The sequence below is a fragment of the Ovis canadensis genome, chromosome 21 (genome assembly GCF_042477335.2).
Source record: "Ovis canadensis isolate MfBH-ARS-UI-01 breed Bighorn chromosome 21, ARS-UI_OviCan_v2, whole genome shotgun sequence".
In the NCBI taxonomy this organism is placed as follows: domain Eukaryota; kingdom Metazoa; phylum Chordata; class Mammalia; order Artiodactyla; family Bovidae; genus Ovis; species Ovis canadensis.
Window position 1 is genome coordinate 64,801,718 of NC_091265.1, and position 27,609 is coordinate 64,829,326.

The 27,609-nt window shown below is 50.7% G+C and overlaps 1 protein-coding gene across 2 annotated transcripts; it reads left to right on the forward strand.

Moving 5' to 3' along the window:
• Window positions 1-287: 287 nt before the first annotated feature.
• LOC138426824 (tumor necrosis factor receptor superfamily member 26-like) lies at window positions 288-27,458 on the forward strand. Of its 2 annotated transcripts, none has more exons than XM_069565727.1 (7): window positions 288-485; window positions 3,689-3,776; window positions 4,525-4,653; window positions 6,278-6,392; window positions 7,818-7,891; window positions 15,022-15,168; window positions 24,914-27,458. In XM_069565727.1, exons 1-7 carry the CDS (start codon window positions 405-407, stop codon window positions 24,940-24,942), a joined length of 663 nt encoding a protein of 220 aa, XP_069421828.1. In that variant the 5' UTR covers window positions 288-404; the 3' UTR covers window positions 24,943-27,458. The 2 variants fall into 2 exon arrangements, 1 of the variants encoding a protein (XP_069421828.1); XR_011251775.1 differs by lacking the exon at window positions 288-485 and adding an exon at window positions 6,977-7,358 and having other exon boundaries at window positions 3,033-3,776; window positions 24,914-25,841.
• The last annotated feature ends 151 nt before the right edge of the window (window positions 27,459-27,609 follow it).

Genomic DNA, 27,609 nt, shown 5'->3' on the forward strand with positions numbered 1-27,609 from the left:
TCATCCATTGCAAGGATTCCCACCCACGTGGCTCTAACCAGCAGCTCAGAGGATCCGGGGTCGAGGCGGGAGGGGAGACAGACGCGAGGTTTGCAGCAGCCTCCGAGCACTCGCAGGAGCCCTCGGGCCGTCTGGGCCCCTCCTGGGCTGGGCTGGCGGCTGGGGCCTGGGCCCCGGGGAGTGCAATCGGAGGTTGGCGGCGCGGTCAGGGAAGCGCAGGCCGATGTAGGTGACAGTCCCTCACGCCACCCCGCGCCCCTCATCCCACCCCCGCGTCGCTTTGGCAGCGCTTCGCGTGAAGCAGAAAGGGCGGTTCTCCAGGACTCCGCGAACCGGAAGCCCGCTCGCGATTGGGCGGCGGCGGCGTCACGCTCCGGAGGGGGCGGTGCCCAAGTCTGCCTGAGATGGGTCGCCCCGGCGCGGTCCTCGGCAGCGTCGCCGTGGCCGGGATGCACGCTGTGTTCTTGCTCCTGCTCCCGAATCAGGTGGGACGGCAATGGCGGGGCCGGGGCCTGGGCGGCGGGGCTCGGGGCGGGAGGACCCGCGGATCCCGGGAGGACGCTGTGCCGGGGCGCGCGCCCCAGTGAGGCTGGCACCGGCAGGGGGACCCTAGAGGAAAAACTTGGATGAAGCGTGAGTTTCATCAGAAGGGAAACCGGTAACACCCCGCACCCAGATGCCCAGCGGGGAATCTTCCCCGTCCTGAGCCCCATGCCGGGTGCAGCCTGCTGTACCCGCTCTGCCTGCCGGGGAGCGCTGAGGGCGCTGGCGGAGAAACGGCGGGGCGAGGTGGGGGCCGGCGAATGGGCGCGGGGCGGTGGGGGACGAACGGGCGCGGAGGAGACCCGCGAGAGGGGAACGGGGGCGCTGGAGGAGAAGGGGGCGCTGCAGGGGAGCTGGAGGAGAAGGGGGCGCTGGTGCGGGGGGAGCCCGGCGGAGATGAGCGTGCGGGGTGCGGTAGGGGGAGCGGTGAGGCAGCGGAAATCTGACCGCACGGTGCCAGCCACGGCGTCAGCACTCGGCGCTATCAAAGTCCTCTTAAGCTTAAAGCTCTAGTGTGTGACCTCCGCTGACTCCATTGTGCTTTGGCCCCAGGGAAGATGCTTCGGTGCCTTTTCTTCAGCCTCTTGGCCAGTCATAAATCTTTCTTGGTGAAGTATCTGTTATAATCTTTTGCTCATTTTCTTGTTTTTTTTTTTTTCTGATTGTTCAGTTTTAAGTATTCTTCATGTGCTTTGGATATAAAGCTTTGATCAGATATACCCTTTTTGAAGGTTTTGTCCGAATTTGTGGCTGGTCTCGTCATTCTCCTAAACGTATCTTTTGTAGAAATTTTCTATTTTGATGAAACCCAGTTGATCAGTTGGTCCTCTATGACTGTGGTTTTTAGCTTCCTGTTTTCTCCCAGGTTTTCTTCCAGCAGTGTTTATAGTGATATCTTTTGTTTAAAAATTTTATTTTTGGTTGTGCTCCCCTTGTGGCTCAGCTGGTAAAGAATCTGCCTGCAGTGTGGGAGACCTGGGTTTGATCCTTGAGTTGGGAAACTCCCCTGGAGAAGAGCAGGCAACCCTCTCCAGCATTCTTGCCTGGAGAGTCCCATGGACAGAGGAGCCTGGCGGGCTCCAGTCCTCGGGGTCGCAGAGAGCCCCACGCAGCTGAGCGACTGACCGCACCTCCCCTTCTCCCCTCACCCTGAGCAGCTGCCAGTCTACTCCGTCTCTAGTTCCTAGTTTCCCGACTCTAAATGTCTCATGCGAATGCAGTCATATAATGTGCGAGCTTTATGACTGACTTCTTTTACTTAGTATAAGGATTTCAAGAGCCATTCATGTTTTTCAAGGCTCATCCATAATATTCCATTGTAGGGATTTATCCCATTTTGTTTAACTTGTAAACACAAATCTATAGGTAAAACTGTAGATGAAAAGAAACACCCGTATTCATTTCTTCCCCCTGTACCCACTGATCCGCTCACCCTTGCTTGTGGCTTCAGTATTTTCATTCATTGTTGTTCAGGCGCTAAGTCGTGTCCAAGTCTTTGCAACCCCGTGGACTGTAGCACACCAGGCCTCCCTGTCCTTCACTATCCCCTGAGCTTGCTCAAACTCATGTCCGTTGAGTCGGTGATGCCATCCAACCATCTCATCCTCTGTCGTCCCCTTCTCCTCCTGCCCTCCATCTTTCCCAACATCAGGGTCTTTTCCAGTGAATCAGCCCTTCCCGTCAGGGGGCCAAAGTATTGGAGCTTCAGCTTCAACAACAGTCCTTCCAAAGGGTAGTCAGGGTTGATTTTCAGTAGGATGCACTGGTTTATCTCTTTCCTGTCCAAGGGCTTCTCAAGAGTCTTCTCCAGCCCCGCAATTTGACAGCGTCAATTCTTCTTTATGGTCCAAGTCTCACATCCATCTGTTTATCCTCCACCAACCTGTCAATATATAATCTCGCTTTACATGTGTTTCTGTTTAAAGACACCTGATTTAATATATACTTAATTCACTAACTGGGAACTCACGGCCAGTGGCACTGTATGGCCTGCCTGTACGAAGTTTCTTTAAGATGCCTTTTTTCTACACATGTAGACACATCGCAGCCTTCTGTCCTTCAGAACACCAGGTGAGACTGGCTAGGAGACCTTGCTTTTCTTTCTTTGTTGCCGAGGCACACGGCGTGCTCGATCTTAGTTCCTCGGCCAGGGATAGTACATGTGCCCCCCCATGTAGTGGAAACACAAACTCTTAGCCTTTGGACCCTAGGGAACCATTTTAAAGGTCAAGATCACCAACCAAAGACATGAAAACCAGGTGCAGAAAGGCTATACTTTACGCTGCAAGCTGGCAGAGGAAGGCAGCAGCACCTGGGTGGACCCAACTGGACCTGTGTTTCCAGGATGTGTTGAGGAGGGACTCTTGCCCTCCTGTGTACGTCCAGGAAGGCATCAGGGGTCTCGACGTTGTGGTAATGAACACATTTCAGCATGTAGGCAAGTTCAAAAACACGGAATTCCGCGAACAATTGAGGCTTAACTGTCCTTCAGAAACAAACATGAAACCGTATATGAAGAGGAGCTCCTCAGAACACAGAAAGCGGAGAATGATGTGATCACACGACGGAATCTGGAGTCCATAGCCGTGGTACGAGAGCTCAATACACCTCAAAGCCGAGAAGTCGAGCAGGATAGGTGATCGGTACGGATGTGCAGTTCCTGGGACCTTGTGATTGACGGGCTCCTGCGTGGCAGTGAGTGTGCACATTCACGGGCACACTGTGTACACATTCAGACACAGACGCTCAGATCCCTGTTCCCAGCACACGGACAGTGGCCTCTCTTGACAAAGTCTGTGTGCAGCTGCTGAGAACAGGAACTGTATGCTAGAAGAAAATCAAAGACTCACGAAACTCCAAAGGATCACGACCACAAAGGGTCTACCTCTGACCAGGCACAGGGAACAGACGTCAGCCACGGAGGTGTCAACAGATCCACACGCATCTGGGGTGAAAGAGCGTGTTCCCACACAGCCCTGCTCCGTACTACGAGTGGAACAGCAGGGAGCCCGAGGAAAGTCCCCGGCCTGAGCCTGCCCCCCGACGTCCCCTCCCGAGGGAAGCCGCACCCGGGGGTGTCAGTGTCTGCTCCCATGAGGAGGGAGAAAATCTTCTGAAAATGCCCGTGTCCCCTCTCTCATTGAAGGTCACCATGGCGACGGGGAAGACCTCGTGTAACCCAGGCGAATATGAGGTTGGACGAAATCTTTCCTGTAGCAGAGTCTGCCCAGCTGGTGAGTCTGGGGTGATTTAGAGCTTTGCAGGGAAGACTTCCTGCTTGGGAGAGGGGAGGTCAGCGGCACTTTGAGCAGAGCTGGGGGCAGCCTGCGGGGAGAACCTGGCTGTCTGGGGCAGGGTAGAGTCTGTCCTTGGCAGCCACCAGCTCCCTTAACCCGTCCAGACACACAGACACACGCCCATGTGATCAGCGAAGTCCCTTCCCAGCCCCCTCTGTGAGGGGCAGCTGTCCCCTCACCACGGGCATCCCCCCTCCCCGCACGCACCTGCACACACCATGTATCTCGTCCAGGAACCTGTGCCTTCCAGGGGCCCGTGGCTCAGAGCCCAAGCACCTGGTACCTGGACCCATAGCCCTGTACCCTCTCCACACTCCCCAGCCCACCCACCTGTACACACACTACAGACATTCGTACACACACGTCTCTGCATTCACACGCACAGCTGCAGGAACCACGTGTAGGGAACAAAGGGACGCCGTTGGTCTGACTTGAAGTCTTGTGACCTTGCTCCAGCGCCCAGGTGCTGCAGGGCATCGGTAAAAGCTGGGGGGTGATTTGGGCCCCTGGTCTCTGGGACGGACACCTGTGGCCTGGGATCAGACCAGCTGTTCCCAGGAGGCCGGGGTGGGTTGGGGGTACTGTGCGGGGGGTCTGGTCTCCAGGTGCCTCAAGACCTCCTCCAGCTGAGGCCTTAGAGACTGGGCGGGGTGCCCACCTCCCCTCCGTGTCCCGTCTCACGCAGGCTACTACGTAAGCATATGCATAGACCAGGACCACCACATTGGAGCCTGCTCGCCTTGCCCGTCTGGAACTTTCAGAGCTCATCCCAGTGAAGAGCCTCGATGCGTGCCGTGTGCCCAGTGCCGAGAGGGTAAGTGGCGGCAGTCCGGCTCACGTGCCCTGTTGACCCAGCTCATGGGAACCTCCCCAGGGGCAATGAGTGGTCCCAGAGGAGCGCGGCGGGAGCCATCATCAGGGAGCGTGTGTGTTGCCTAAAGAAGCAGCTGCAAGTCATTAGGCTTTCAGACTTGCTGAGCATCAGTACGGTACACAGAAGTTCTTCTATCTCTGGGTATCGATGACTGTTTAAATAGGTAATTTTCCATTTTATTGATCTTTAATTGGAGTGTAATTGCTTTGCAATGTTGTGTTAGTTTCTGCCGCACAAAAATGTGAATCAGCTAAGTGTATGTTTATGTCCCCTTCCTCTTCAGCCTCCCCTCCACCACCCTTGAAGTGTAATTTAAAAATACCACTTGCATTGGCAAAAAAAAAAAAAAAAAAAATTGGACTAAATCTAGCAAAACATGTATAAATATATGTGTGAAAAACCACCTTTAATGAAATATAAATACAGAGAGAAATACCACAATACAGTAAACCAGAAGGCTCAGGGCTTTGTTTTTCTTTCGTTGGGGCCATGCTGTGTGGCTTGCAACATCTTAGTTCCCAACCAGGAGTTGAACTTGGGCCCTGGAAGTGAAAGCTTCCAGTCTTAACCACTGGACCACCAGGGAACTCATTTGGTGTTGTATAAGGCTCAGGTTTTCCTGGAATGGTGCTTAGATTCTGTGCATTCCCAGTGAAAATTTCAGTGTATCAATGTGTAAATCAGTTCATCTTGCCATAGACTTTGAACTGATACAGTTTTTATTTTTAAGAGGCAAAGATATGAGAATCCCCTGGCGGTCCAGCGGTTAAGAATGACCTGCTGATGCAGGGCACACAGGTTCATCCCCAGCTTTTCGAAGATCATGCGTGCCACAGAGCAGCTTTGCCCGTGGGCCACAACCACTGTGCCCACACCCCCTAGGCCCATGCCCTGCAGGAAGAGAAGTCACCACAATGAGAAGCCACAACAAAGAGTAGCGCCCGCTCGCCACAACTAGAGAGAGTGGGCATACAGGGGGCAAGAGCCGCCTAGCCAGAAACAAACGCATAAATCAAATAAAAAGGTAAAGCCCCGCAGCAGGAGTTGTCATGTACTTGCTGTGCTCACACCTGCTGGAACAGCTCCCTTCTTTCCTGGAAGATGAAAAGCAAGATAGCACCCTAGCTGCCCCTCGTATTCGGCTCTGAGCAGAGACAGTGAGGCAGAGTGACATTCACCTGGGGGCAGAGAGTTGGCCCTGTGGAAACAGCCGCATAGACGTGAGATGTGGGTGCGGCCCCAGGACCCAGCCCTTAGCAGCTGGAAGGGCGAAACCCCCCAGCGATGCTGGGAGAGACCGTTCTCGGTCCACACCGAGTAGGGCTGTTGTGATCTTCCTGGGGAAACGAGCAGACAGGTTGATTTGGAGTGTATCTGAGCAGGTGGCCCTCTGCCCCCAGCCCAGATTGCCGGGGCACCCGCAGCTCCTCCTCAGACACCCAGACGGCAGGGGGGAGGTCTGGAGGTGGGTGCATGTGCTGAGCCTGTGACTGGACCTGGACGTGGCCGGGGGGCAGGACAGAGTCCAGGCCCCGGTGACTGACCCTCGGCCCGCCCCCAGCAGATCAGGAAGTGGTGAAGCACTGCTCCACGACCAGCGACCAGGAGTGCCAGTGCCAGCCGGGCCAGTTCTACTGTGACTCCGAGGACTGCACAGAGAGCTGCTTCCGGTGCACAAGGTGCCACCCAGCGCTGGGAGCCGGCCAGCAGGCCTGGGCGGGCGTTCTCTTCTCCCCTCACCTGTTTGGTTGTGGGTCACTCACTCAGCCACCCCCTGGCCGGAGCCTCTGTTTTCCCATCTGTGCAGTGGGGCTAATGGTAACACCAGCCCCACTGAGGAGCCCTGAGGATTAAGGCAGACGAGTCACCTGCAGGTTTCCATGTGGGGGTGAACTGGAGTCACTGCTCACCCATTTCTCCCTCCTTTGATTCCCTCATTCATGTGTGACTGTGAGCCCCGCTGTGGCCTGCGGGGTCGTATTGCAGGCCTGGGCCCCAGCAGTGGTGGAGAGCACCCCAACACGTGTGCAGTGATGGGCGCCGGGGGACAGAGAGGCAGCAGGAGACAGGGCCCTAGAGCGGAGGCGGGGAGGGCGGGACAGAGGGTGGAGCCGCGGGACGTCCGGGGGAGGGGAGCTGTAGGCAGGGGCCGCCCCCTGGCCCGGCCCAGCGGGGATGGCCAGTGAGTGTTTTCTGCCCCTGATGTTGCAAAGCACCGCGACCGGAGGCTTTTGAAAAACAAGAAAAATGTATCCTTTCACAGTTCTGGAGACCGGAAGTCGGAATCAAGGTTTCCGCAGGGCCAGGCTCCCTCCATGGGCTCTCGGGAGGAGTCTCACGCTTCCGCAGCTTTGCCGGCACTCCTTGGCTCCTCGGCTTGTGGAAGCTTCGCTTCAGTCTCTGCTTCCGCCTTCCAGGGATGGTCTCCCGTGCGCTCTCTCAGCGTCTTCACGTGGCTTCTCTCTCTCTGCATACATCTTCCCTCTTGTGAGGATGCTGCTCACTGACTGAGGCCCACCCTGATCTGGTGTGACCTCCTCCTAAAGGATTACATCTGCAGAGACCCTGTTTCCACATCCGGTTGCATTCTGTGGTTCCCGGTGTGCTTAGATTTGGAGCAGACTTTGAGGAAGACTCTCACAGTGGTAAAGCCACTTGCAAAATCACCTGCATTTGTAGATTCTTAAATACCACTCAGACCAGCTTGCACTGTTGGCTCAGGAACCGGCCAGGTCCAAAGCAAGGACAGCCTCCAGGTCTGGGTTGATCAGCTCTGGCTTGTCCCCTTCTCCACGAGCTTCATCTCAGGCTGCTTTCCCTCCCGGTAGAGGTACGGCCACGGCAGGTCCAGTGCTCGTGGCCACACACAGAGCTCTATCCGGGGACAGAGACGGGGGCACTTCCCCCACCTATCAGAGATTCCTAAGTTTTATTCTCATTGATCCAGTGTGGGCCAGACATCCCGGCACATGCCGCACTTCTCATGGGCCTGCCGAGGAGGCTGGGTTGGTCCCTCTAACCCCTGACTGGTGGGTGGTGAGTAAGATTCTCTGGGCCGGCCCAAGCGAGGGGAAGTGATGCTCACAATTTCTTTATTCTCTCAGGTGTGGAGACGGCGCCACCCTTCAACCCTGCAATGCCACAAGCAATGCAATTTGTGCCTTAAATCCAGAGTCAGGTAAGGGCCCGATTCCATCCCTTAAATCCGTAAAGGCGAAAGGCTGAGGCTCTGAGGGTCCCAAAGTCCCTGTTGTCGGAACTCATCTCTGCTGCTATAATGAAAGGAGCCAGAGGCTGTGATCAGAGGTGCTGGCTGTGTGTCAGGAAACTTTGTTCATGAAAGTGGGCTGTGGGCCGTGGGTCATCGTTCGTAGACTCCTGTCTTGAGTGAACAGGATCCTTGTGGACCACTTATGGCTTCCCTGTCCTTGTCCCTTGAGTTCTGGGCGTGTGGGCTCAGTCTGGGCCCACCAGGCTGACCAGGTAGCAGGTGGAAGGGACTGACCGCTCTGTGAGACCTGTCCTTCCTGGCATCCCAGCACCCGGCCGCTTCCCTGCTTGGTGCGGCCTCAGATGGGACTTAGGAATGTGAGCTGGGTGCACGCCCCCAGCAGAGTTGATGCTCGACTACTGAGTATCTGTGCAAATCTGTGCAAGACTGTTTTCCTTTTCTTTTTTTACATTGAAGTCTTGGTGATTTACACTGGTGTAAAGTGGTTCAGGTATACACACACACAGACATGTACGTGTGTGTGTGCTAAGTCGCTTCAGTCGTGTCCGGCTCTGCGACCCCATGGACTGTGGCTTGTCAGGCGACTCTGTCCATGGGATTCTCCCAGGCAAGAATATTGCAGTGGGTTGCCATGCCCTCTTCCCAACCGAGGGACGACCCGCGTCTCTTCCATCCCCTGTACTGGCAGGCGGGTTCTTCACCCCTAGTGCCATCTGCTTCCTCACGACTCAGCTGGTAAAGAATCCGCCTGCAATGCAGGGGACCTCGCTTCCATTCCTGGGTCAGGAAGCTCCGCTGGAGAAGGGAAGGGCTACCGACTCCAGTATCCTGGCCTAGAGAATGCCATGGAGTTTACAGTCCATAGTTGGACACAACCGAGCGACTTCCACTCACTCAGCACCACCTGGGAAGCCCCATAAATATATGTATACACATATATAGTCAAAGCTGTGGTTTTTCTAATAGACATTTATGGATGTGAATGTTAGACCGAAAAGAAGGCTGAGCCGAAGAATTGATGCTTTTGAACTGTGGTGTTGGAGAAGACTCTTGAGAGTCCCCTGGTCTGCAAGGAGATCCAACCAGTCAATCCTGAAGGAAATCAGTCCTGAATATTCATTGGAAGGACTGATGCTGAAGGTGAAGCCCCAATACTTTGGCCACCTGATGAGAAAACCTGACTCCTTGGAAAAGACCCTGATGCTGGGAAGGATTGAGGGCAGGAGACCAAGGGGTCGACAGAGGACGAGATGGCTGGATGGCATCACTGACTCGGCGGACACGAGTTTGAGCAAGCTCCAGGAGATGGTGAAGGACAGGGAAGCCTGGTGCGCTGCAGTCCACAGGTCCGAAGACTGGACACGACTGAGCGACTGAACAACAGCAATAAATATACACATACATATCCTGTTTCATATCCCTTTCCACTATGGTTCTTATCGCAGGATCCTAAATACAGTTCCTTACGCTACACAGTGGGACCTTGTCGCTGTTCTGCTTTGTACACGGTGATGTGTGTGTCTTCATCTCTAACTCCTAGTTTATGCTTCTCCCACCACTTCTTTGGTAACCGTAAGTTTGTGTTTGAATCTGTGGGTCTGCCTTTGTTTCCAGAGTGAGTTCACTTGTGTCATATTTTGGATTCCTTGGATACGTGGTCTCACGGGGTATTTGTCTCGCTGACATCACTTTGTGTGATCATCTCTGGGTTCATCCAGGTCTCTGCTGAAGTCTTGCCCATTTTTATGTTGGCTGTCTGGGTTTTTATTTTCTCATTTTTGATGCTTATCTGGAAACACTGATAATTATTTGTAAACGTGGGACACAAGCTCTTTGTGTCGGGTGTCTGGGCCTCTTGTGGACAAAGGTCCTTCCTTCTAACAAGGTCAGGTTTGTGGCTGTTTTCCGCCAGTGTTGGTGCTCTTCCTGTCCTGAGGGAGAAACCTTTGCTCAGCTGGAGAAGGTGTTCTGTCTCATGACCTGCCGGAAGCTTCTCTTTATCACTGTGCAGGACCGCAGTGGTGTCTGTGTGGTGTGAGGGGTTTTTCCCACTGCACACACGGACGACACCGCATCGTGCTTTGAATCCAGTCTCTTCCCCGCCCTGAGTGATACCGAGTCGTAGTGAGCACAGTGGCCACCGGGCGTCTCTGTTCCAGGGTCCGTGCCGCCTTCCCGCTGGCCTTCTCCTTGGAGCCAGAGTCCCCCTTGTCTCCTTCCCTAAGGTCATCAGACCGTCCTTGTACTCAGCATATACGTTTACATTTTAAAACAAGCTCCTTAATTTCCCTCTGATTTGAACAACAGAAAAGTGCTTTGCTTTTTATTGGAGTACAGTTGAATTAGAGTGTTGTGTTAGTTTCAGGGGTACAGCAAAGTGAATCGGTTACACATATATCGACTCTTTTTTAAAAAAGATCGTTTATTTACTTTTCTGGCTGTGCTGCGTCTTCTTTGCTGCATGCGGACTTTCTCTAGTTGCAAAGAGCGGGGCTACTCTCTAAAGGTGGTGTGCGGGCTTCCTCGCAGTAGTGTCTCTTCTTGCCGAGTGCAGGCTCTAGGGCACTCGGGCTTCAGAAGTTGTGATACACGGGTTTAGTTAGCCTACGGCATGTGGAATCTTCCGGAGCAGGGATGGAACCTGCGTCCCATTCGTCAGCAGACTTGATTCTTACCCAGTGTACTGCCAGCGAAACCCTATATCCCCTCTTTTTTAGCTTATTTTCCCATATAGATCATTACAGAGTACTGAGTGGGGTTCCCTGTGTTACGAAGTAGATCCTTACTAGTTATCTGTTTTACATATACCAGTGTGTGTGTGTCATTCACAATCCCCCAGTTCATCCCTGCCCCCCCCACACACACACACGCCCACACAAACACACAGATACTGGTAACTAGCAGCTGGATTTTGCATTGGTAACTTTACTTCTGTTTTGTAGATAAGTTCATTTGTAACCATCGTTTAGATTTCACGTTCAGGTGATAGCATATAACTGTCTTTTTCTTACTGACGTCACTCAGTATGACAGTCTCTCTATCTGTCCGTGTTGCTGCAAACGGCATTGCTTTGTTCTTTCTGTGGCTGAGTAACATTCCATAGTATATGTGTGCCTCATCCTCGTCATCCTTCCTCGTTTGTTTGTTTCTGTAACTTTCCGTTTAATGTTGGCGTATGCACATGTGCGTGCTCAGTTACTAAGTCATCTCCAGTGCTGTGCGACCCCGTGGACTGCAGTCCACCAAGCTCCTCTGTCCATGAGATTTCCCAGGCAAGAATACTGGAGTGGGTTGCCATTTCCTTCTCCCTGGGATCTTCCCGACCAAGGGATCGAACCCAGATCTCTTACTTTGGCAGGTGGATTCCTTACCTCTGTGTCACCTGGGAACCCGTGTTGGAGCATAGCCGATTATCATGTTCAGGCCAGTTCCGTTGCTCAGTTGTGTCCAACTCTTTGCAACCCCATGGACTGCATCACTCCAGGCTTCCCTGTCCATCACCATCTCCCAGAGCTTGCTCAAACTCATGTCCATTGAGTCGGTGATGCCATCCAACCATCTCATCCTCTGTTGTCCCCTTCTCCTCCTGCCTTCAGTCTTTCCCAGCATCAGGGTCTTTTCTACAGAGTCAGTTCTTCGCATCAGGTGGCTAAAGTTTTGGGAGCTTCAGCGTCAGCATCAGTCCTTCCAGTGACTATTCAGGACTGATTTCCTTTAGGATGGACTGGTTGGCTCTCCTTTCAGACCAGGGGACTCTCAAGAGTCTTCTCCAACAGCACAGTTCAGAAGCATCAATTCTTCAGTGCACAGCTTTCTTTATTGTCCAACTCGCACATCTGTACCTGACCACTGGAAAAGCCACAGCTCTGACTAGACGGACCTTTGTCGGCATTACAGTTTCAGGTGGACCGCAAAGGGACTCAGCTATACATATACATGCATCCATTCTCTCCCAATGGAGAAGGAAATGGCATCCCACTCCAGTACCCTTGCCTGGAGAATTCTGTGGGCAGAGGAGCCTGATGGGCTACAGTCCATGGGGTCACAAAAAGTTGGACACGACTCAGCGACTAACAGATTCTCTCCCAAAGTCCCCTCCCATCCAGGCTGCTGTGTAATACTGAGCACATTTCTCTGTGCTGTTCAGTGGGACCTGTTGGTTCCATTTTAAATTATAGCAGTGTACACACGTTGCTCCCAGACTCCCTAACTATCCCCCCTCTTCTGTCCCCCCCCCCAGCAACCATGAATTCGTTCTGTGTCTGTTCCTGTGTTGTAAGTAAGTTCGTTTGTATCGTTTTTTAGATTCCATGAATAAGGGATGTCATCCAACATTTCTTCTTCTCTGTCTGACTTACTTCACGCAGTGTGACAGTCTCGGTCCATCTGTATTCCTGTAAATACCATTATTTTGTTCTTTTTAGTGGCTGAGTAATGTTCCATTTTAAGTATGTGCCCGTGTTCTTTATCCAGGAACCTGCTGTGGACATTTATGTTGCCTTCATGACTAGGCTATTGTGGATACTCATGCTACGAGCATTGGGGTGCATGTATCTTTTCAAATTAGGAGTTTTCTCTGGATATGTGCCCAGAAATGGGATTACTGGATCATATGAGAGTTCTCTTAAGGAACCTCTACACTGTTCTCCACAGTGGCTGTGTCCGCGGATATGCATCCCCAAGATGAGTGGAGGCGGATTCCCGTTTGTCCATGCCCTCTGCTGCATTTACTGTTGGTAGAGTTTTTGGTGATGACCGTTCTGAATGGTGAGGAATGATAGTTGACCATAGTTTTGATTTGTGTTTCTCTAGTAATTAGTGATGTCGAGCGTCTTTTCGTGTACCTTTTAGCATCTGTATGTCTTCCACGGAGAAATGTCTATTTAGATCTTCCACCCAGTTTTAGATTGGTTTGGTTGGTTTTTTTTGGTGCTGACTGCATAAGCTGTTTGTATATTTTGGAGAGTAATCCCTCGTCCGTTACTTTCTTTGCAAATATTGTCTTTGGTTCTGAAAGCTGTCTTTTCATTTTGCCTATAGCTTCCTTTGCTATGAAAAGCTTTTAAGTTTAACTAGGTCCCATTTGTTTGTTTTTGTTTTTATTATTCTCGGAGGTGCATCAGAAAAGATCTTTCTGGGATGTTTCTCAACGCCTCTTCTGCCTATGTTTTCCCATAAGAATTTCATAGCACTCAGCCTTACATTTGGGTCTTTAGTCCATTTTGTGTTTATTGTTATGAACAGTGTTACAGAGTGTTCTGCTTTCGTTCTTTTATGTCTAACTGTCCAGTTTTCCCTTCACCACTCTTTAGAGAGATTGTCTTTTCTCCACTGTGTATTTTTGCTCTTTTGGTCAGAGGGATGGACGTGAATCTGAGTGAACTCTGGGAGTTGGTGATGGACAGGGAGGCCTGGCGTGATTTATGGGGTTGCAAAGAGTCGGATACGACTGAGCGACTGAACTGAACTGAACTAGCTGACCATAGGTGCCTGGGTTTTTCTCTGGACTTTCTGTGCTGCTCCATGGGTCTCTGTTTCCGTTTTTGTGTGAGTGCCATCCTGTTTTGATGACTGTAGCTTTTCAGTATAGTCTAACTCAGGGAGCCCGATTCCTCCAGCTCCATTTCTCTTTCTCACGATTGCTTTGGCAATTTGGGGTCTTCTGTGTTTCCATACAATTGTAGATTTTTTTTTGTCCTGATTCTGTGAAAACTGCCATTGATAATTTGACAGGGCTTGCATTGAGTTTGTAGATGGCTTTGAGTAAGACAGTCGTGTTCACAATGTTCGATCTTCCGATCCAAGAACATGGGATATCTCTCCATCTGGTTTTGTCATCTTCTATTTCTTTCCTTGGGATATTGTAGTTTCCAGAGGATAGATCTTTTGCCTCCTTAGGTAGGTTTATTCCTCGGTATTGTATTCTTTTTAATGGGGTGGTTAATGGGATTGTTTCCTTGAGTTCTTTTCCTACTCTTTCACTGTGGGTGTGTTGGGATGCAAGAGATTTCAGTGTATTGATTTTGTCTCCTGCAACGTTACCAGATTCGTTGATGAGCTCTAGTAGTTTTCTGCAGCATCTTTAGGGTTTTCTGTGTTTAGTGCCATGTCCTCTGCAAATAGGACAGTTTCACCTCTTCTCCAGTTTGGACTCCATTATTTCTTTTTCTTCTCTGCTTGCTGTGGTGAGGACTTCTAAGACGATGTTGACTGCTAGCGGTGAGAGTGGGTATCCTTGTCTGCTCCTGGTCTTAGAGGAGACGCGTTCATCTTTTCGCACTGAGGGTGATGTTTGCTGTGGGTTTTTGCAGTGGCCATTGTTGTCTTGAGGTAGGTTCCCTCCATGACCTGCAGACGCTTTTAAAGGCTGTCTTAACACCAGAACTAAGGCAGAATGAGGAAGGGCTGCTCTGAGAATAAAGGAAAGCCTTTAAGCAGAGTGAGGGGGCTGCGTGGACCACGTGCTCCTTCCTGCTCGGCCCTTGGTGACACATCACATCAGGGCGGCTGAGCGTCCCCAGCGCTGACGGGCCTGCGCTGCGCCCAGTGTCTGTGTGGCCGCAGCTCGGGTGGGTGCTGGGAGCTCAGCAGAGTGAGGAGACACCCCGGCGCTCCTGCCACGCGTCTCCCCGGGGCGGGCCCTGCCCTGCCCTGCCCCTTGGCCAGCGCAGCCCAGCCCGGGTGCTGGGAAGACGGGCACCCGCCTCCCCAGTCTCCTCCAGGCTCTGCCGCCTGCTGGCCCAGGGGTGTATCTGCAGCTGCCCCCACTCTCCCCTGAGCCACATCCCGGGACTCAGGGCCTCTTGCTGCCCTGCTGGCAGGTCAGCCCTGCTGCTGCTTCGAGGGACCAGAGTGAGAAACCCCACAGCCTCTGAGCCCAGGGTTCCATGTGAGCAGGAAGGATGAGCCTGGCTGCCTCCCGCTGGGGAGGTCGTGGCGACCGTCAGCGACAGAGAAGGATCCCGTGGGGGTTTGGAGTGCATCAGTGCTGCCCCCACTCCTGAGATAGCAGGTCACTCGGGTGAGGAAAGGGTGCCTGACCCTGTGACCACATCCTCTGTGTTGCCTCCTTCCAGGACACCCGGGATCGTCATGGATCTGCCGGGGTGTGAGTGCGGAGGTTTGCATTGCCATCATCGTCGCCATCGTCATCAGCGTCGCCATCGTCGTCTTCATCGTCATTGCTGCCATATATTATTTTGGTGTCTACGGAAGAAGAACAGGTTGGTCCGATTCGTGTTGACCTGGAGGAAGCTAGGTCAACAAGAGCATCAGGAGCTCAGAGAAGGGGTGTGGGGTCGGTGTTACCCAGCAGGAGCCTCTGGTATAAAATACACATCAGTTCACATTCTAACTTGGGGCCTCATGTGTGTATGAGCTCAGAGCCACCTGCTGTGTGCCTCCCGACACACAGGGCTTGAGGCCAGGATCCCAGGTCAGCTGCTGGACACAGGGTGTCCCGGGCGCCCTGGGCCTGGAAGCAGGGAGAAACTGGTGCTGCTCCAGCCAAGGGGGTCCTGGGGGAGGCGGCCCTGCCTGCTGGGGGGGCTTATGAGTGAGTGTCTTCCCCTCCTGTTTTCCTAGCTGCACAGATGTTCCGGTCTTTTTTTTTTTTTTTGCTGTAACTGTAAATACACTTTCTTGTAAATTTAAAGTACTTCCTCTCGCTCACAGATGTCACTATAATAGTTAATATGATTTGTTTTCATTTCTCTCTCCTTTTTGATCGAAATAAGCTAAGTGGCTCTGTAAGTATTGCCTGGGGATTTGTCCAGTGGAGCCCCAGGAGACATCCCAGGGTGGGCGGGGCAGCCCCAGGCCTTCCCACTTGTGTGCACACGTGGCCTGTGTGGTGGAGTCTGGGCCCTGGAACATCTGTTCCGGATGACTTGAATTCTGCTGAAGCAAAGGGGACGGGGGCGTCCTGTGGGTGCCTGGGGCTGCAGACAGATCCCGATAGAGGGGGACTTAAAACATGCAGCACTTACTGTTTCCACAGTTTTGGAAGCCAGAAATCTGAAATCACGGGTTGGCGGGGTGGTCCCCTGGGTGCTCTGGGGGAGGGTCCTTCCTTGCTGCTCCTAGTGGGGGCTGAACATGCATGTCGCTCCTCGGTTGGTGGGTGACCTCTCTACTTCCGGCCATCTTCCCTCGGCCTCTCCCGCTGTGAGCCTGTGTCTCTGAGTCTCTCCTTGTAAGGATGCTGCTCTCGGAATACAGGTACCAGGCTTATGCAGTGGAACCTCGGCTGCACAGACACTTTCTACATAGGCCCTCTCCCAAGTCCTAGGGGTGAGGATGTGAATGTATCTTTGGGGACCACCATCCAGCTCCCCCACAGGCTGACGTGAGACCCCCCCAGAAGCTGGTGGCAGAGAGGAACCCGATCCCCGGCAGTGCTCCTCTCTAAAACTGCACACGCTCGCTTACCTGTCAGACAGTACATTTGTTCCCTAAAATGGCTGGAGAAGGGCGTGGCCTGCAGGCTCCTGTCAACAGAAGGAATGTCTTTATCCTTTAGTCCCCAGGAGCCAGTCAGTCCAACAACCTAGAGATGGGCCCACTAGCCCCGGGTGAGAACATCAGCCAAGAGTCGGTGGGGAACTCAGCCCAGCCGACCTCCGAGGGCCCTCCAGGTGCTGAGCCGCTGCAGGTGGCCAACAGAAGTCTAGCAACCCCAGGGGAGCCAGGAGACCAGACCCGAATGCTCGAGGCCCCAGGACCACTGGGCCAGGCGGAGCCATCCCCCTCAGTTGCTGGCTAGAAGCAGGTGTGCAGACCGTCCAGTGAGTGTGAACCAGGGCCCTGCCATGTGGCGGGGCGCTCGCTGAGGCAGGCCTGTGTGCGGAGCTCCTGCCAAGTTCCCGCCTCAGTCTCCTGGGCTGCTGTAACCACCCTACACCCGGGCAGGGAGTTGGTGTTCAAACACAGATTATAGTCTCATGGTCCTGCATGGGAATACCAGGCCTCCTGAGCTGCCTCCTGAGAAATGTGTATGCAGGGCAAAAGCAACAGTTAGGACTGGACATGGAAGAACAGATGGTTTGATAATTGGTTAAGAGGTATGTGAAGGCTCTATAGTGTCACCCAGCCTATTTAACTTCTGCACAGAGTTTAACGTCATGTGAAATGCTGGACCGGAAGAATCGCAAGCTGAAATCAAGTGTTCAGGGACAAATATGAACAACCTTAGACATGCAGATGACACCACTCTAATGGCAGAAAGTGAAGAGGAACTGAAAAGCCTCTTGTTGAGCGTGATGGAGGAGAGTGAAAAAGTTGGCTTAAAACTCAACATTCAGAAAACTAAGATCATGGCATCTGGTCCCATCATTTCTGTTAGGGACCAAACGCCGGCTCTAGGACCTGAGTCATGTTTACCAGAAAGAGACAGGACATGCGCTCATCCTGCCTGGCCAATCATGTAACGCCAGCTACTCCTGTAACTGAGACAAAGAACTGCCTGTATATAAGCCGCCATACTTCTTTGTTCAGGGCTCTTGTCGGATTCCCTTGTGCGGGATGAGACTTGGGCCCTAGCACGCTAGGAATAAACAACTCCCTTCTTGCCTTTGCATTACCGAGGTGGACTTGCTCTCTTGGTCGGTTCGGAGATACGGGCTCGGTGCATAAGAATTTCATGGCAAATAGATGGGGAAACAGTGGAAACAGGGACAGACTTTGTTTTCCTGGGCTCCAGTATCACTGGACAGTGCCAGCAGCCTGAAATGAAAAGACGCTTGCTCCTTGGAGGAAAAGCAGACCTAGACAGCATACTAAAAAGGAGTCACGTCACTTTGCCAACAAAGGTCAGTGTAGTAAAAGCTCTGATGTTTCCAGTAGTTACATACAGATATGAGTGTTGGACCATAAAAAGAAGAGAATTTGGAAGAACTGATGCTTTCAAAATGTGGTGCTGGATAAGACTCTTTAGCATCCCTTGAACAGCAAGGAGATCCAATCGGTCCATCCTAAAGGAAGTCAGCCTTGAATATTGATTGCAAGGACTGATGCTGAAGCTGAAACTCTAATACTTTGGCCACCTGATGTGAAGAACTGACTCACTGGAAAAGACCCTGACGCTGGGAAAGATTGAAGGCAGGCGGAGACGGGGACGACAGAGGAAGAGATGGTTGGGTGGGATCACCGATGTGATGGACGTGAGTTTGAGAAGCTCCGGGAATTGGTGAGGGACAGGGAAGCCTGGCATGCTGCAGTCCGTGGCCTCAGGTCAGATAACAGGGAGGGAACACAGCCCTGCCCATCAACAGAAAATTGGATTAAAGGTTTACTGAGCACAGCCCCGCCCATCAGAACAAGACCCAGTTTCCCCCTCATTCAGTCTCTCCCATCAGGAAGCTTCCATAAGCCTCTTGTCCTTCTCCATCAGAGGGCAGACAGACTGAAAACCAGAAGCACAGAAAACTAACCAATCTGGTCACATGGACCACAGCCTTGTCTAACTCAGTGAAACTATGAGCCATGCCGTGTAGGGCCACCTAGGACAGACGGGTCACGGTGGAGAGTTCTGACAAAACATGGTCCACTGAAGAAGCGAATGGCAAACCACTTCAGTATTCTTGCCTTGAGAACCCCATGAACAGTATGAAAAGGCAAAAAGATAGGACAGTGAAAGATGAACTCCCCACGTCAGTAGGTGCCCAATATGCTACTGGAAATCAGTGGAGAAATAACTCCAGCAAGAGTGAGGAGAAGGAGCCAAAGCGAAAACAACACCCAGCTGTGGACGTGCCTAGTGATGGAAGGAAAGTCCGATGCTGTAAAGAGCCCTTTCGCTCAGGAACCTGGGATGCTAGGTCCATGAATCAAGGCAAATTGGAAGTGGTCAAACAGGAGATGGCCAGAATGAATGTCGACATTTTAGGAATCAATGAACTAAAATTGACTGGAATGGGTGAATTTAACTCAGATGACCATTATATCTACTACTGTGGGCAATAGTCCCTTAGGAGAAATGGGGTAGCCATCATAGTCAACAAAAGAGTCTGAAATGCAGTACTTGGGTACAATCTCAAAAATGACAGAATGATCTCTGTTCGTTTCCAAGGCAAACTTTCAATATCATGGTAGTCCAGGTCTATGCCCCAACCAGTAATGCTGAAGAAGCTGAAGTTGAACGGTTCTATGAAGACCTTCTGGAACTAACACCCATTATAGGGGACTGGAATGCAAAGGTAGGAAGTCAAGAAACACCTGGAGTAACAAGCAAATTTGGCCTTGGAGTACAAAATGAAGCAGGGCAAAGGCTAATAGAGTTTTGCCAAGAGAACGCACTGGTCATAGCAAACACCCTCTTCCAACAACACAAGAGAAGACTCTACACATGGACATCACCAGATGGTCAATACCAAAATCAGATTTTTTATGTTCTTTGTGGCCAAAGATGGAGAAGCTCTATACAGTCAGCAAAAACAAGACCGGGAGGTGACCGTGGCTCAGATCATGAATTCCTTATGGCCAAATTCAGACTGACACTGAAGACAGTAGGGAAAACCACTAGACCATTCAGGTATGACCTAAATCAAATCCCTTATGATTATACAGGGGAAGTGACAAATAGGTTCAAGGGATTAGATCTGATAGACAGAGTGCCTGAAGAACTATGGACAGAGGTTCGTGACATTGTATAAGAGGCAGTGATCAAGCCCATCCAAAGGAAAAGAAATGCAGAAAGGCAAAATGGTTGTCTGAGGAGGCCTACAAATAGCTGTGAAAAGAAGTGAAAGACAAAGGAGAAAAGGAGAGATATACCCATTTGAATGCTTAGTTCCAAAGAATAGCAAGGAGAGATAAGAAAGCCTTCCTCAGTGATCAGTGCAAAGAAATAGAGGAAAACAATAGAATGGGAAAGACTAGAGATGTCTTCAAGAAAATTAGAGATACCAAGGGAAATTTTGATATAAAGATGGGCACAATAAAGGACAGAAATGGTATGGACCTAACAGAAGCAGAAGATATTAAGAAGAAGTGGCAAGAATACACAGAAGAACTGTACAAAGAAGATCTTCATGACCCAGATAATCACGAGGGTGTGATGACTCACCTAGAGCCAGATATCCTGGAATGTGAAGTCAAGTGGGCCTGAGGAAGCATCACTATGCACAAAGCTAGTGGAGGTGATGGAATTCCAGTTGAGCTATTTCACATCCTGAAAGATGATGCTGTGAAAGTGCTGCACTCAATATGCCAGCAAATTTGGAAAACTCAGCAGTGGCCACAGGACTGGAAAAGGTCAGTTTTCATTCCAATCCCAAAGAAAGGCAATGCCAAAGAATGCTCAAACTACCACACAATTGCACTCATCTCACACACTAGCAAAGTAATGTTCAAAATTGTCTAAGCTAGGCTTCAACAGTGCATGAACCGTGAACTTCCAGATGTTCAAGCTGGATTCAGGAAAGGCAGAGGAACCAGAGGGCAAATTGCCAACATCTGTTGGATCACTGAAAAAGCAAGAGAATATCAGAAAAACAACCACTTCTAATTATTGACTATGCCAAAGCCTTTGACTGTGTGGATCACAAGAAACTGTGGAAAATTCTGAAAGAGATGAGAATACGAGACCACCTGACCTGCCTCCTGAGAAACCTGTATGCAGGTGTGCAAGCAACAGTTAGAACTGGACATGGAACAACAGACTGGTTCCAAATAGGAAAAGGAGTACGTCAAGGCTGTATATTGTCACCCTGCTTATTTAACTTCTATGCAGAGTACATCATGAGAAACGCTGGACTGGAAGAAACACAAGCTGGAATCAGGATTGCTGGGAGAAATATCAATAACCTCAGATATGCAGATGATACCACCCTTATGGCAGAAAGCAAAGAACTACAGAGCCTCTTGATGAAAGTGAAAGAGGAGAGTGAAATAGTTGGCTTAAAACTCAACATTCAGAAAACGAAGATCATGGCATCTGGTCCCATCACTTCCTGGGAAATAGATGGTGAAACAATGGAAACAGTGACAGACTTTTATTTTGGGGTGCTCCAAAATCACTGCAGATGGTGACTGCGGCCATGAAATTAAAGGACATTGCTCCTTGGAAGAAAAGTTATGACCAACCTAGACAGTGTATTAAAAAGCAGAGACTTTGCCAGCAAAAGTCCATCCAGTCATAGCTATGGTTTTTCCAGTGGTCATGTATGGATGTGAGAGTTGGACTGTAAGGAAAGCTGAGCACTGAAGAATTGCTGCTTTTGAACTGTGCTGTTGGAGAAGACTCTTGTGAGTCCCTTGGACTGCAAGGAGATGCAACCAGTCCATCCTTAAGGAGATCAGCCCTGGGTGTCCATTGGAAGCACTGATGCTGAAGCTGAAACTCCGATACTTTGTGCACCTGATGCGAAGAGCTGACTTATTTGAAAAGACGCTAATGCTGGGAAAGATTGAAGGCAGGAGGAGAAGGGGACGACAGAGGAGGAGATGGTTGGATGGCATCACTAAATCAATGGATGTGAGTCTGAGTGAACTCTGGGAGTTGGTGATGGACAGGAAGGCCTGGCGTGGTGCAGTCCACGGGGTTACAAAGGGATGGACACGACTGAGTGACTGACCTGAACTGAACTGATGGGGTCTCAGAGAGTCAGAGACGACTTAGCGACTAAACAGCAAGAACCACATGGTCCTTCCTGGAGGCTGGAGGTCTCAGATCACGTGGGCGGGCTCCGGTCCTGACGAGGGCTCCAGGCAGAATCTGGGGCGGCTTCTCCCTGCTCCTGGTGGTCTCTGGAGTCCGTGAGGTGCCTTGGCTGGAGAAGCACCCCGTCTCCATCTTCATCCTTGGAGACCTTCTCCCTGTGTGTTTCCCCCCTTTATGGGGAGTCCAGTCCTGTGGTGTGAGGGCCCACCCTAGTGATCCCAGCTTGACTGTCATGGAGGAGGACGCAGTTTCCAAATGCGGTGATGGTTCGGGTCCTGGGACGACTTCAGCATCTCTGGGCAGGGGACACATTCAACCCTCTATGGTCCCCAGCACAACCTTCTGTCTGAGGGGACGTGGACCGAGTCCGGGCCAAGGCTCAGGGTGTATCCTGGGCCCCATGGCTGGGAAACAGGAGGACTGAGGATGCTCACCCCCCTGGTGCTGGACCCTGCAGCCTCCTGAGGGGTCAGCAGAGCGGCACGTGGCATGTAGGGAAGGGGCTGCAGGGACGGGGGCAGGGGTGGGGGCTCGATCCCGTGAAGGGGGTGAATTGTCCTGGTGTGGCCGTGTCAGCCGTGTTCAGCGGGAAGGGAGCATTCCCATCCTCCGCGGTGTCCCAGCTCGATGACCTGAAGAGGGTTTGCCAGCTGAGCAGACACCCGCCCCATGGCCCCGGGGCGGAGCTCGAGGGTGTGTTGAGGAGTCTAAAGGCTGGGCGAGGGCAGGCATTGAGGGAAGGGGCACCTGAGAGGAGATGCTGGGCCCCTGCGACTCGGTCGTGGCACAAGCCTGCGGCTTGAGGACTCCTGACACTGTGGGGTCCGTGAGTCGGGCACCCTTCCGCATCGTCTCAGGGAGCTGGCTTGAGGCCTTCTCTGATTCTCCAAGGGGCCTGAGACAAGTAAAATGCAGAAGTTGGGACCCCCGGCTGGTGTCCATGGGGGACACTGGGAGGGTCAAGGTGGGCAGAATGCCAGGGCCTAATGTCTTTCTCTTTGAAAAAGGAGAGCTTAGGGAGCTTTCTTGTGGTCTGGAGATCCACCTTTTCACATTCACCAGTGACATTAGAGCAACACTTATTTGTCAAGTAGAGATTTTGTGGGGTTCATCAGGAAAAGGTAGAATGTTGGTTTTATTTTTATTATACATTTGCTAGGGCTTTTTAAGTTTGTTTGTTTGTTTGTTTGTTTGTTTAATGTGGACCATTTCTAAAATGTTTTTTGAATTTCTTACATATTACTTCTGTTTTATGTTTTTTGATGTTTTGGCCACAAGGTATGTGGGATCTTAGTTCCCAATCAGATGTTGAACCCGCACCCCCTGCATTAAGAAGTCCCAACTATTGGACCACCTGAGAAGTCCCTACTGTTACTGCTAAGTCACTTCAGTCATGCCCGACTCTGTGCGACCCCATAGACGACATCCCATCAGGCTTGCCCGTCCCTGGGATTCTCCAGGCTAGAACACTGGAGTGGGTTGCCATTGCCTTCTACGTGAGAAGTCCCTACATTCTTGCTTTTAAGGAAACACATGATGCCGGGAGCCAGCAGGAGTAGGCCTTGCTGGATTTTCTCGAGCATCTACCCCCAAAACCAGAGTCTGCCTGCTGTACTGCGTTATGCTTTTCGCTTACGCTTCTGACATTAACAGGGGCTGTCCCCCACCACCTTCCTCTAAAAGGAATTAGCTTAGAGCTCCGGTTAATAAGTCTCCTGGGCATAAAAAGAATGTCTCCACTTAAACCCCTCGGATAGCTTTCTAACTTACCTGACCGGTCTGTCCAGATTTTTACAACTGCACATGTGAATTGTGTACAGCCCCTCAACTGTGAGAGGCACTGAAAGCTTAAGAAATTCTAGGAAAAATCATTAGAACAAAACTGATTAAGGGTTTCATTGTTGAGCCAATACTTGGTGCCAAGTTTTCATATCTTTTAATGTAACTTTACTTAGTACTTTGAGGGTGATGCAGATTAAAGAAAAACACTACAGGGAAAATGAGATTAACATTCATGAAGGAAGAGAGCCATAAAATGTTAACAGGCCTTTTGGCCAGAAGATAATGTAAATCACCTGAGACTCTTTGTATACGGAAAGATTTGCAAAAAGAAAGCCTGGTCTTGATAAGGGTCAGGGCTGCTGACCCTGCATAACTTTGTAATATCCAGTGATCTCTATGTACAACCAAAAGTATAAAAAGCTTTCCTGGAAAATAAGGACAGACCAGTTTCTCAGACCAGTTTCTCAAACTGCTTTCTTGGAAATCTGGCTCCCCCCGTGTCGACTCTCTCTCTCTTTCTCTCTCTCCCTCCCTCTCTTTTCAGGCTGATTCCTTGGAACGTGGAGGCTCTCTGTGTCTATTTATTTTCCCGGGCCTCTAAGACCCACGCGAGAGGGAGCCCAAGGCGGGGCACCCTCAGGTATTCAAGCGGGCGCCTGTGGCCTAAGGTGGACGGTGCAAGTTTCTTGTCTTGAAACTTGATTAGCTTTCTGGGTAAACCAAGGAATATCAGCCTCTTTTCTCCCCTAAATTTCCTACTACACTATTCTTTCCTAATCTCTCTTTATATTTCTAAATAAATAAGTCTCTCCTTGCCGACTCTGTCCCCGCTTCAAATTCCCTGGATCCACCGGGGCTGGACCCCGGCAACACGAGTCATGATGGGAATTCTTATCTGACTGTAGATTAGCAGGTCCCCACTGGCTGAGTTGCTGTGTGTTCACTGGCACGGGAGTCCACAAGACTCTAGATTTGTCGAGCACATGCTTCCTGCCGGGTGCTTTTCATAGTCTTACTCTAACAGCCCTAGGAGGCTATGCCATCACACAGATTTAAAACATGACCACCCAAAGCTCAGAGGGGCTACAGACCTTGCCCAGGACCTCACGCCCCAACCTGGTCCAGCACTCTCACCAGGAGGCCTGCCCGTCCCAAGTCCCTCATAGCACATCTCTGGGTGGCAGGGCAGGGCAGATGCCCACGTATGCTGCACCCACAAGGCTTCTGACTTGCCTGAGTTTCCTTGGCTCCTTCTCCTAAGCTCACTGGCCGCAGTAACGAGTGAGCAGCGGACATGTAAGGAGACGCAGCAGGTTGTTCCAGATGGCCTCCTGGCCTCGGCTTGGTCCCTCCTTCAGGACCGTCTGAGCTGCACAAGGGCTGCCAGGTGATGGGCTGTGGTGTGCAGCCAGCGCCGAGCCCTGGGGGCAGGTGGAAACGCCTCTGGGAGTACTCTCCCAGGGCAGAGTCACTGGATACTCTTGTCTTCCAAGAATATAAACGAACTCTTCCTTTTTTCTTCTTAGAGCCATCAATAAGAACTTGTGCAATCTGACACTAGTTTCTAGAAATTAACTGGAAGATATTTATGGAATTTACTGGATTTGAAGGAAATGACAAGATGTGGAGACACAAACATCTCGCAAATCTGGAAAGACTCCTCAGGAGGAGGGAGGGACTACGCAAGGACATTCTATATTTTGTGGGGTTTTTTTTTTTCTCTTTGCTACATGGCTGAGCCTATGGGACCTTAGTTCCCCCTGCAGGGATTGAAAGTACACCCTGCGGTGGAGGCCTGGAGTCTTAACAACTGGACCACGAAGGAAACCCCTGTGGAGATGTTCAGTTCAGTTCAGTTGCTCAGTCGTATCCGACTCTTTGCGACCCCATGAATCGCAGCATGCCAGGCCTCCCTGTCTATCACCAACACCCGGCATTCACTCAGACTCACGTCCATCGAGTCAGTGATGCCATCCAGCCATCTCATCCTGGGTCGTCCCCTTCTCCTCCTGCCCCTAATCCCTCCCAGCATCAGAGTCTTTTCCAATGAGTCAACTCTTCGCATGAAGTGGCCAAAGTACTGGAGATTCAGCTTTAGCATCATTCCTTCCAAAGAAATCCCAGGGCTGATCTTCAGAATGGACTGGTTGGATCTCCTTGCAGTCCAAGGGACTCTCAAGAGTCTTCTCCAACACCACAGTTCAAAAGCATCAATTCTTTGGTGCTCAGCCTTCTTCACAATCCAACTCTCACATCCATACATGACCAGAGGAAAAACCATAGCCTTGACTAGACAGACCTTAGTCAGCAAAGTAATGTGTCTGCTTTTGAATATACTATCTAGGTTGGTCATAACTTTTCTTCCAAGGAGTAAGCGTCTTGTAATTTCATGGCTGCAGTCACCATCTGCAGTGATTTTAGAGCCCAGAAAAATAAAGTCTGACACTATTGCCACTCTTTCCCCTTCTATTTCCCATGAAGTGATGGGACCAGATGCCATGATCTTCGTTTTCTGGATATTGAGCTTTAAGCCAACTTTTTCACTCTCCTCTTTCACTTTCATCAAGAGGCTTTTTAGTTCCTCTTCACTTTCTGCCATAAGGATGCTGTCATCTGCATATCTGAGGTCATTGATATTTCTCCCGGCAGTCTTGATTCCAGCTTGTGTTTCTTCCAGTCCAGCATTTCTCATGATGTGCTCTGCATGTAAGTTAAATAAGCAGGGTGACAGTATACAGCCTTGACGTACTCCTTTTCCTATTTGGAACCAGTCTGTTGTTCCATGTCCAGTTCTAACTGTTACTTCCTGACCTGCATACAGATTTCTCAAGAGGCAGGTCAGGTGGTCTGATATTCCCATCTCTTTCAGAATTTTCCACAGTTTATTGTGATCCACACAGTCAAAGGCTTTGGCATAGTCAATACAGAAAAAATAGATGTTTTTCTGGAACTCTCTTTCTTTTTGCATGATCCAGTGGATGTCGGCAATTTGATCTCTGTTTCCTCTGCGTTTTCTAAAATCAGCTTGAACATCAGGAAGTTTACAGTTCACGTATTGCTGAAGCCTGGTTGGAGAATTTTGAGCATTACTTTACTAGCATGTGAGATGAGTGCAACTGTGTGGTAGTTTGAGCATTCTTTGGCATTGGCTTTCTTTGGAATTGGAATGAAAATTGACCTTTTCCAGTCCTGTGGCCACTGCTGAGTTTTCCAAATTTGCTGGCATATTGAGTGCAGCACTTTTTGACAGCATCATCTCTCAGGATGTGAAATAGCTCCACTGGAATTCCATCACCTCCACTAGCGCTGTTTGTAGTGATGCTTTCTAAGGCCCACTTGACTTCACATTCCAGAATGTCTGGCTCTAGATTAATAGTCACACCATCATGATTATCTGGGTCGTGAAGATCTTTTTTGTACAGATCTTCTGTGTATTCTTGCCACCTGTTCTTTATATCTTCTGCTTCTGTTAGGTCCATACCATTTCTGTCCTTTATCGAGCCCATCTTTGCATGAAATACTCCCTTGGTATCTCTAATTTTCTTGAAGAGATCTCTAGTCTTTCCCATTCTGTTCGTTTCCTCTATTTCTTTGCATTGATCACTGAAGAAGGCTTTCTTATCTCTTCTTGCTATTGTTTGGAACTCTGCATTCAGATGCTTATATCTTTCCTTTTCTCCTTTGCATTTCGCCTCTCTTCTTTTCACAGCTATTTGTAAGGCCTCCCCAGACAGGGAAAAGGAGTCCAAAATGGTGGTGGCTAAAAAACAAGCAAGGTCCAAGGAAAGTCTGAGGATCAGAGTGAAGACTTCAGGTAGAACAAACAGCGCTCCTGGTCGAGCCTAATTTGCACAGGGCAGGCCCGGGGGAGGCAAAAACATACAAAAGGAGGAGCCAACAGGCTTTCTCTCTCTCCCACTTGCGTGCGATCTTTCTCTCTCTCCCTGTCTCTCCCCCTCCCCCACACGCTCCTCCACTCTCTCCCCTTCAAGTCTTTGGGTTGGCATGCCCTCACGCTTCAAGGATGGATTCTCCTGCTATCTTCTAAATAAAATAGAGCTGTAACACTGATTTGCCTAAGAACTACAACACGGTTTGTCCAAGACCCGAGAGCTGTGACGCGCCAAGGGCTTTAATGTCCATCGCTCCAAATCTTTGTTGTGACGGGACAAAGAACCAAGGAACATACACTCGCACGCCATCTATGGTGCCGTGACTCGGA

Bases quoted from the DNA above. Each gene is read 5' to 3' on its own strand.
- LOC138426824 (XM_069565727.1), top strand. From the start codon at position 405: ATGGGTCGCCCCGGCGCGGTCCTCGGCAGCGTCGCCGTGGCCGGGATG. The intron at 486-3,688 runs GTGGGACGGCAA...CTCTCATTGAAG, and splicing joins TGCTCCTGCTCCCGAATCAG to GTCACCATGGCGACGGGGAA. The intron at 7,892-15,021 runs GTAAGGGCCCGA...GCCTCCTTCCAG, and splicing joins TGCCTTAAATCCAGAGTCAG to GACACCCGGGATCGTCATGG.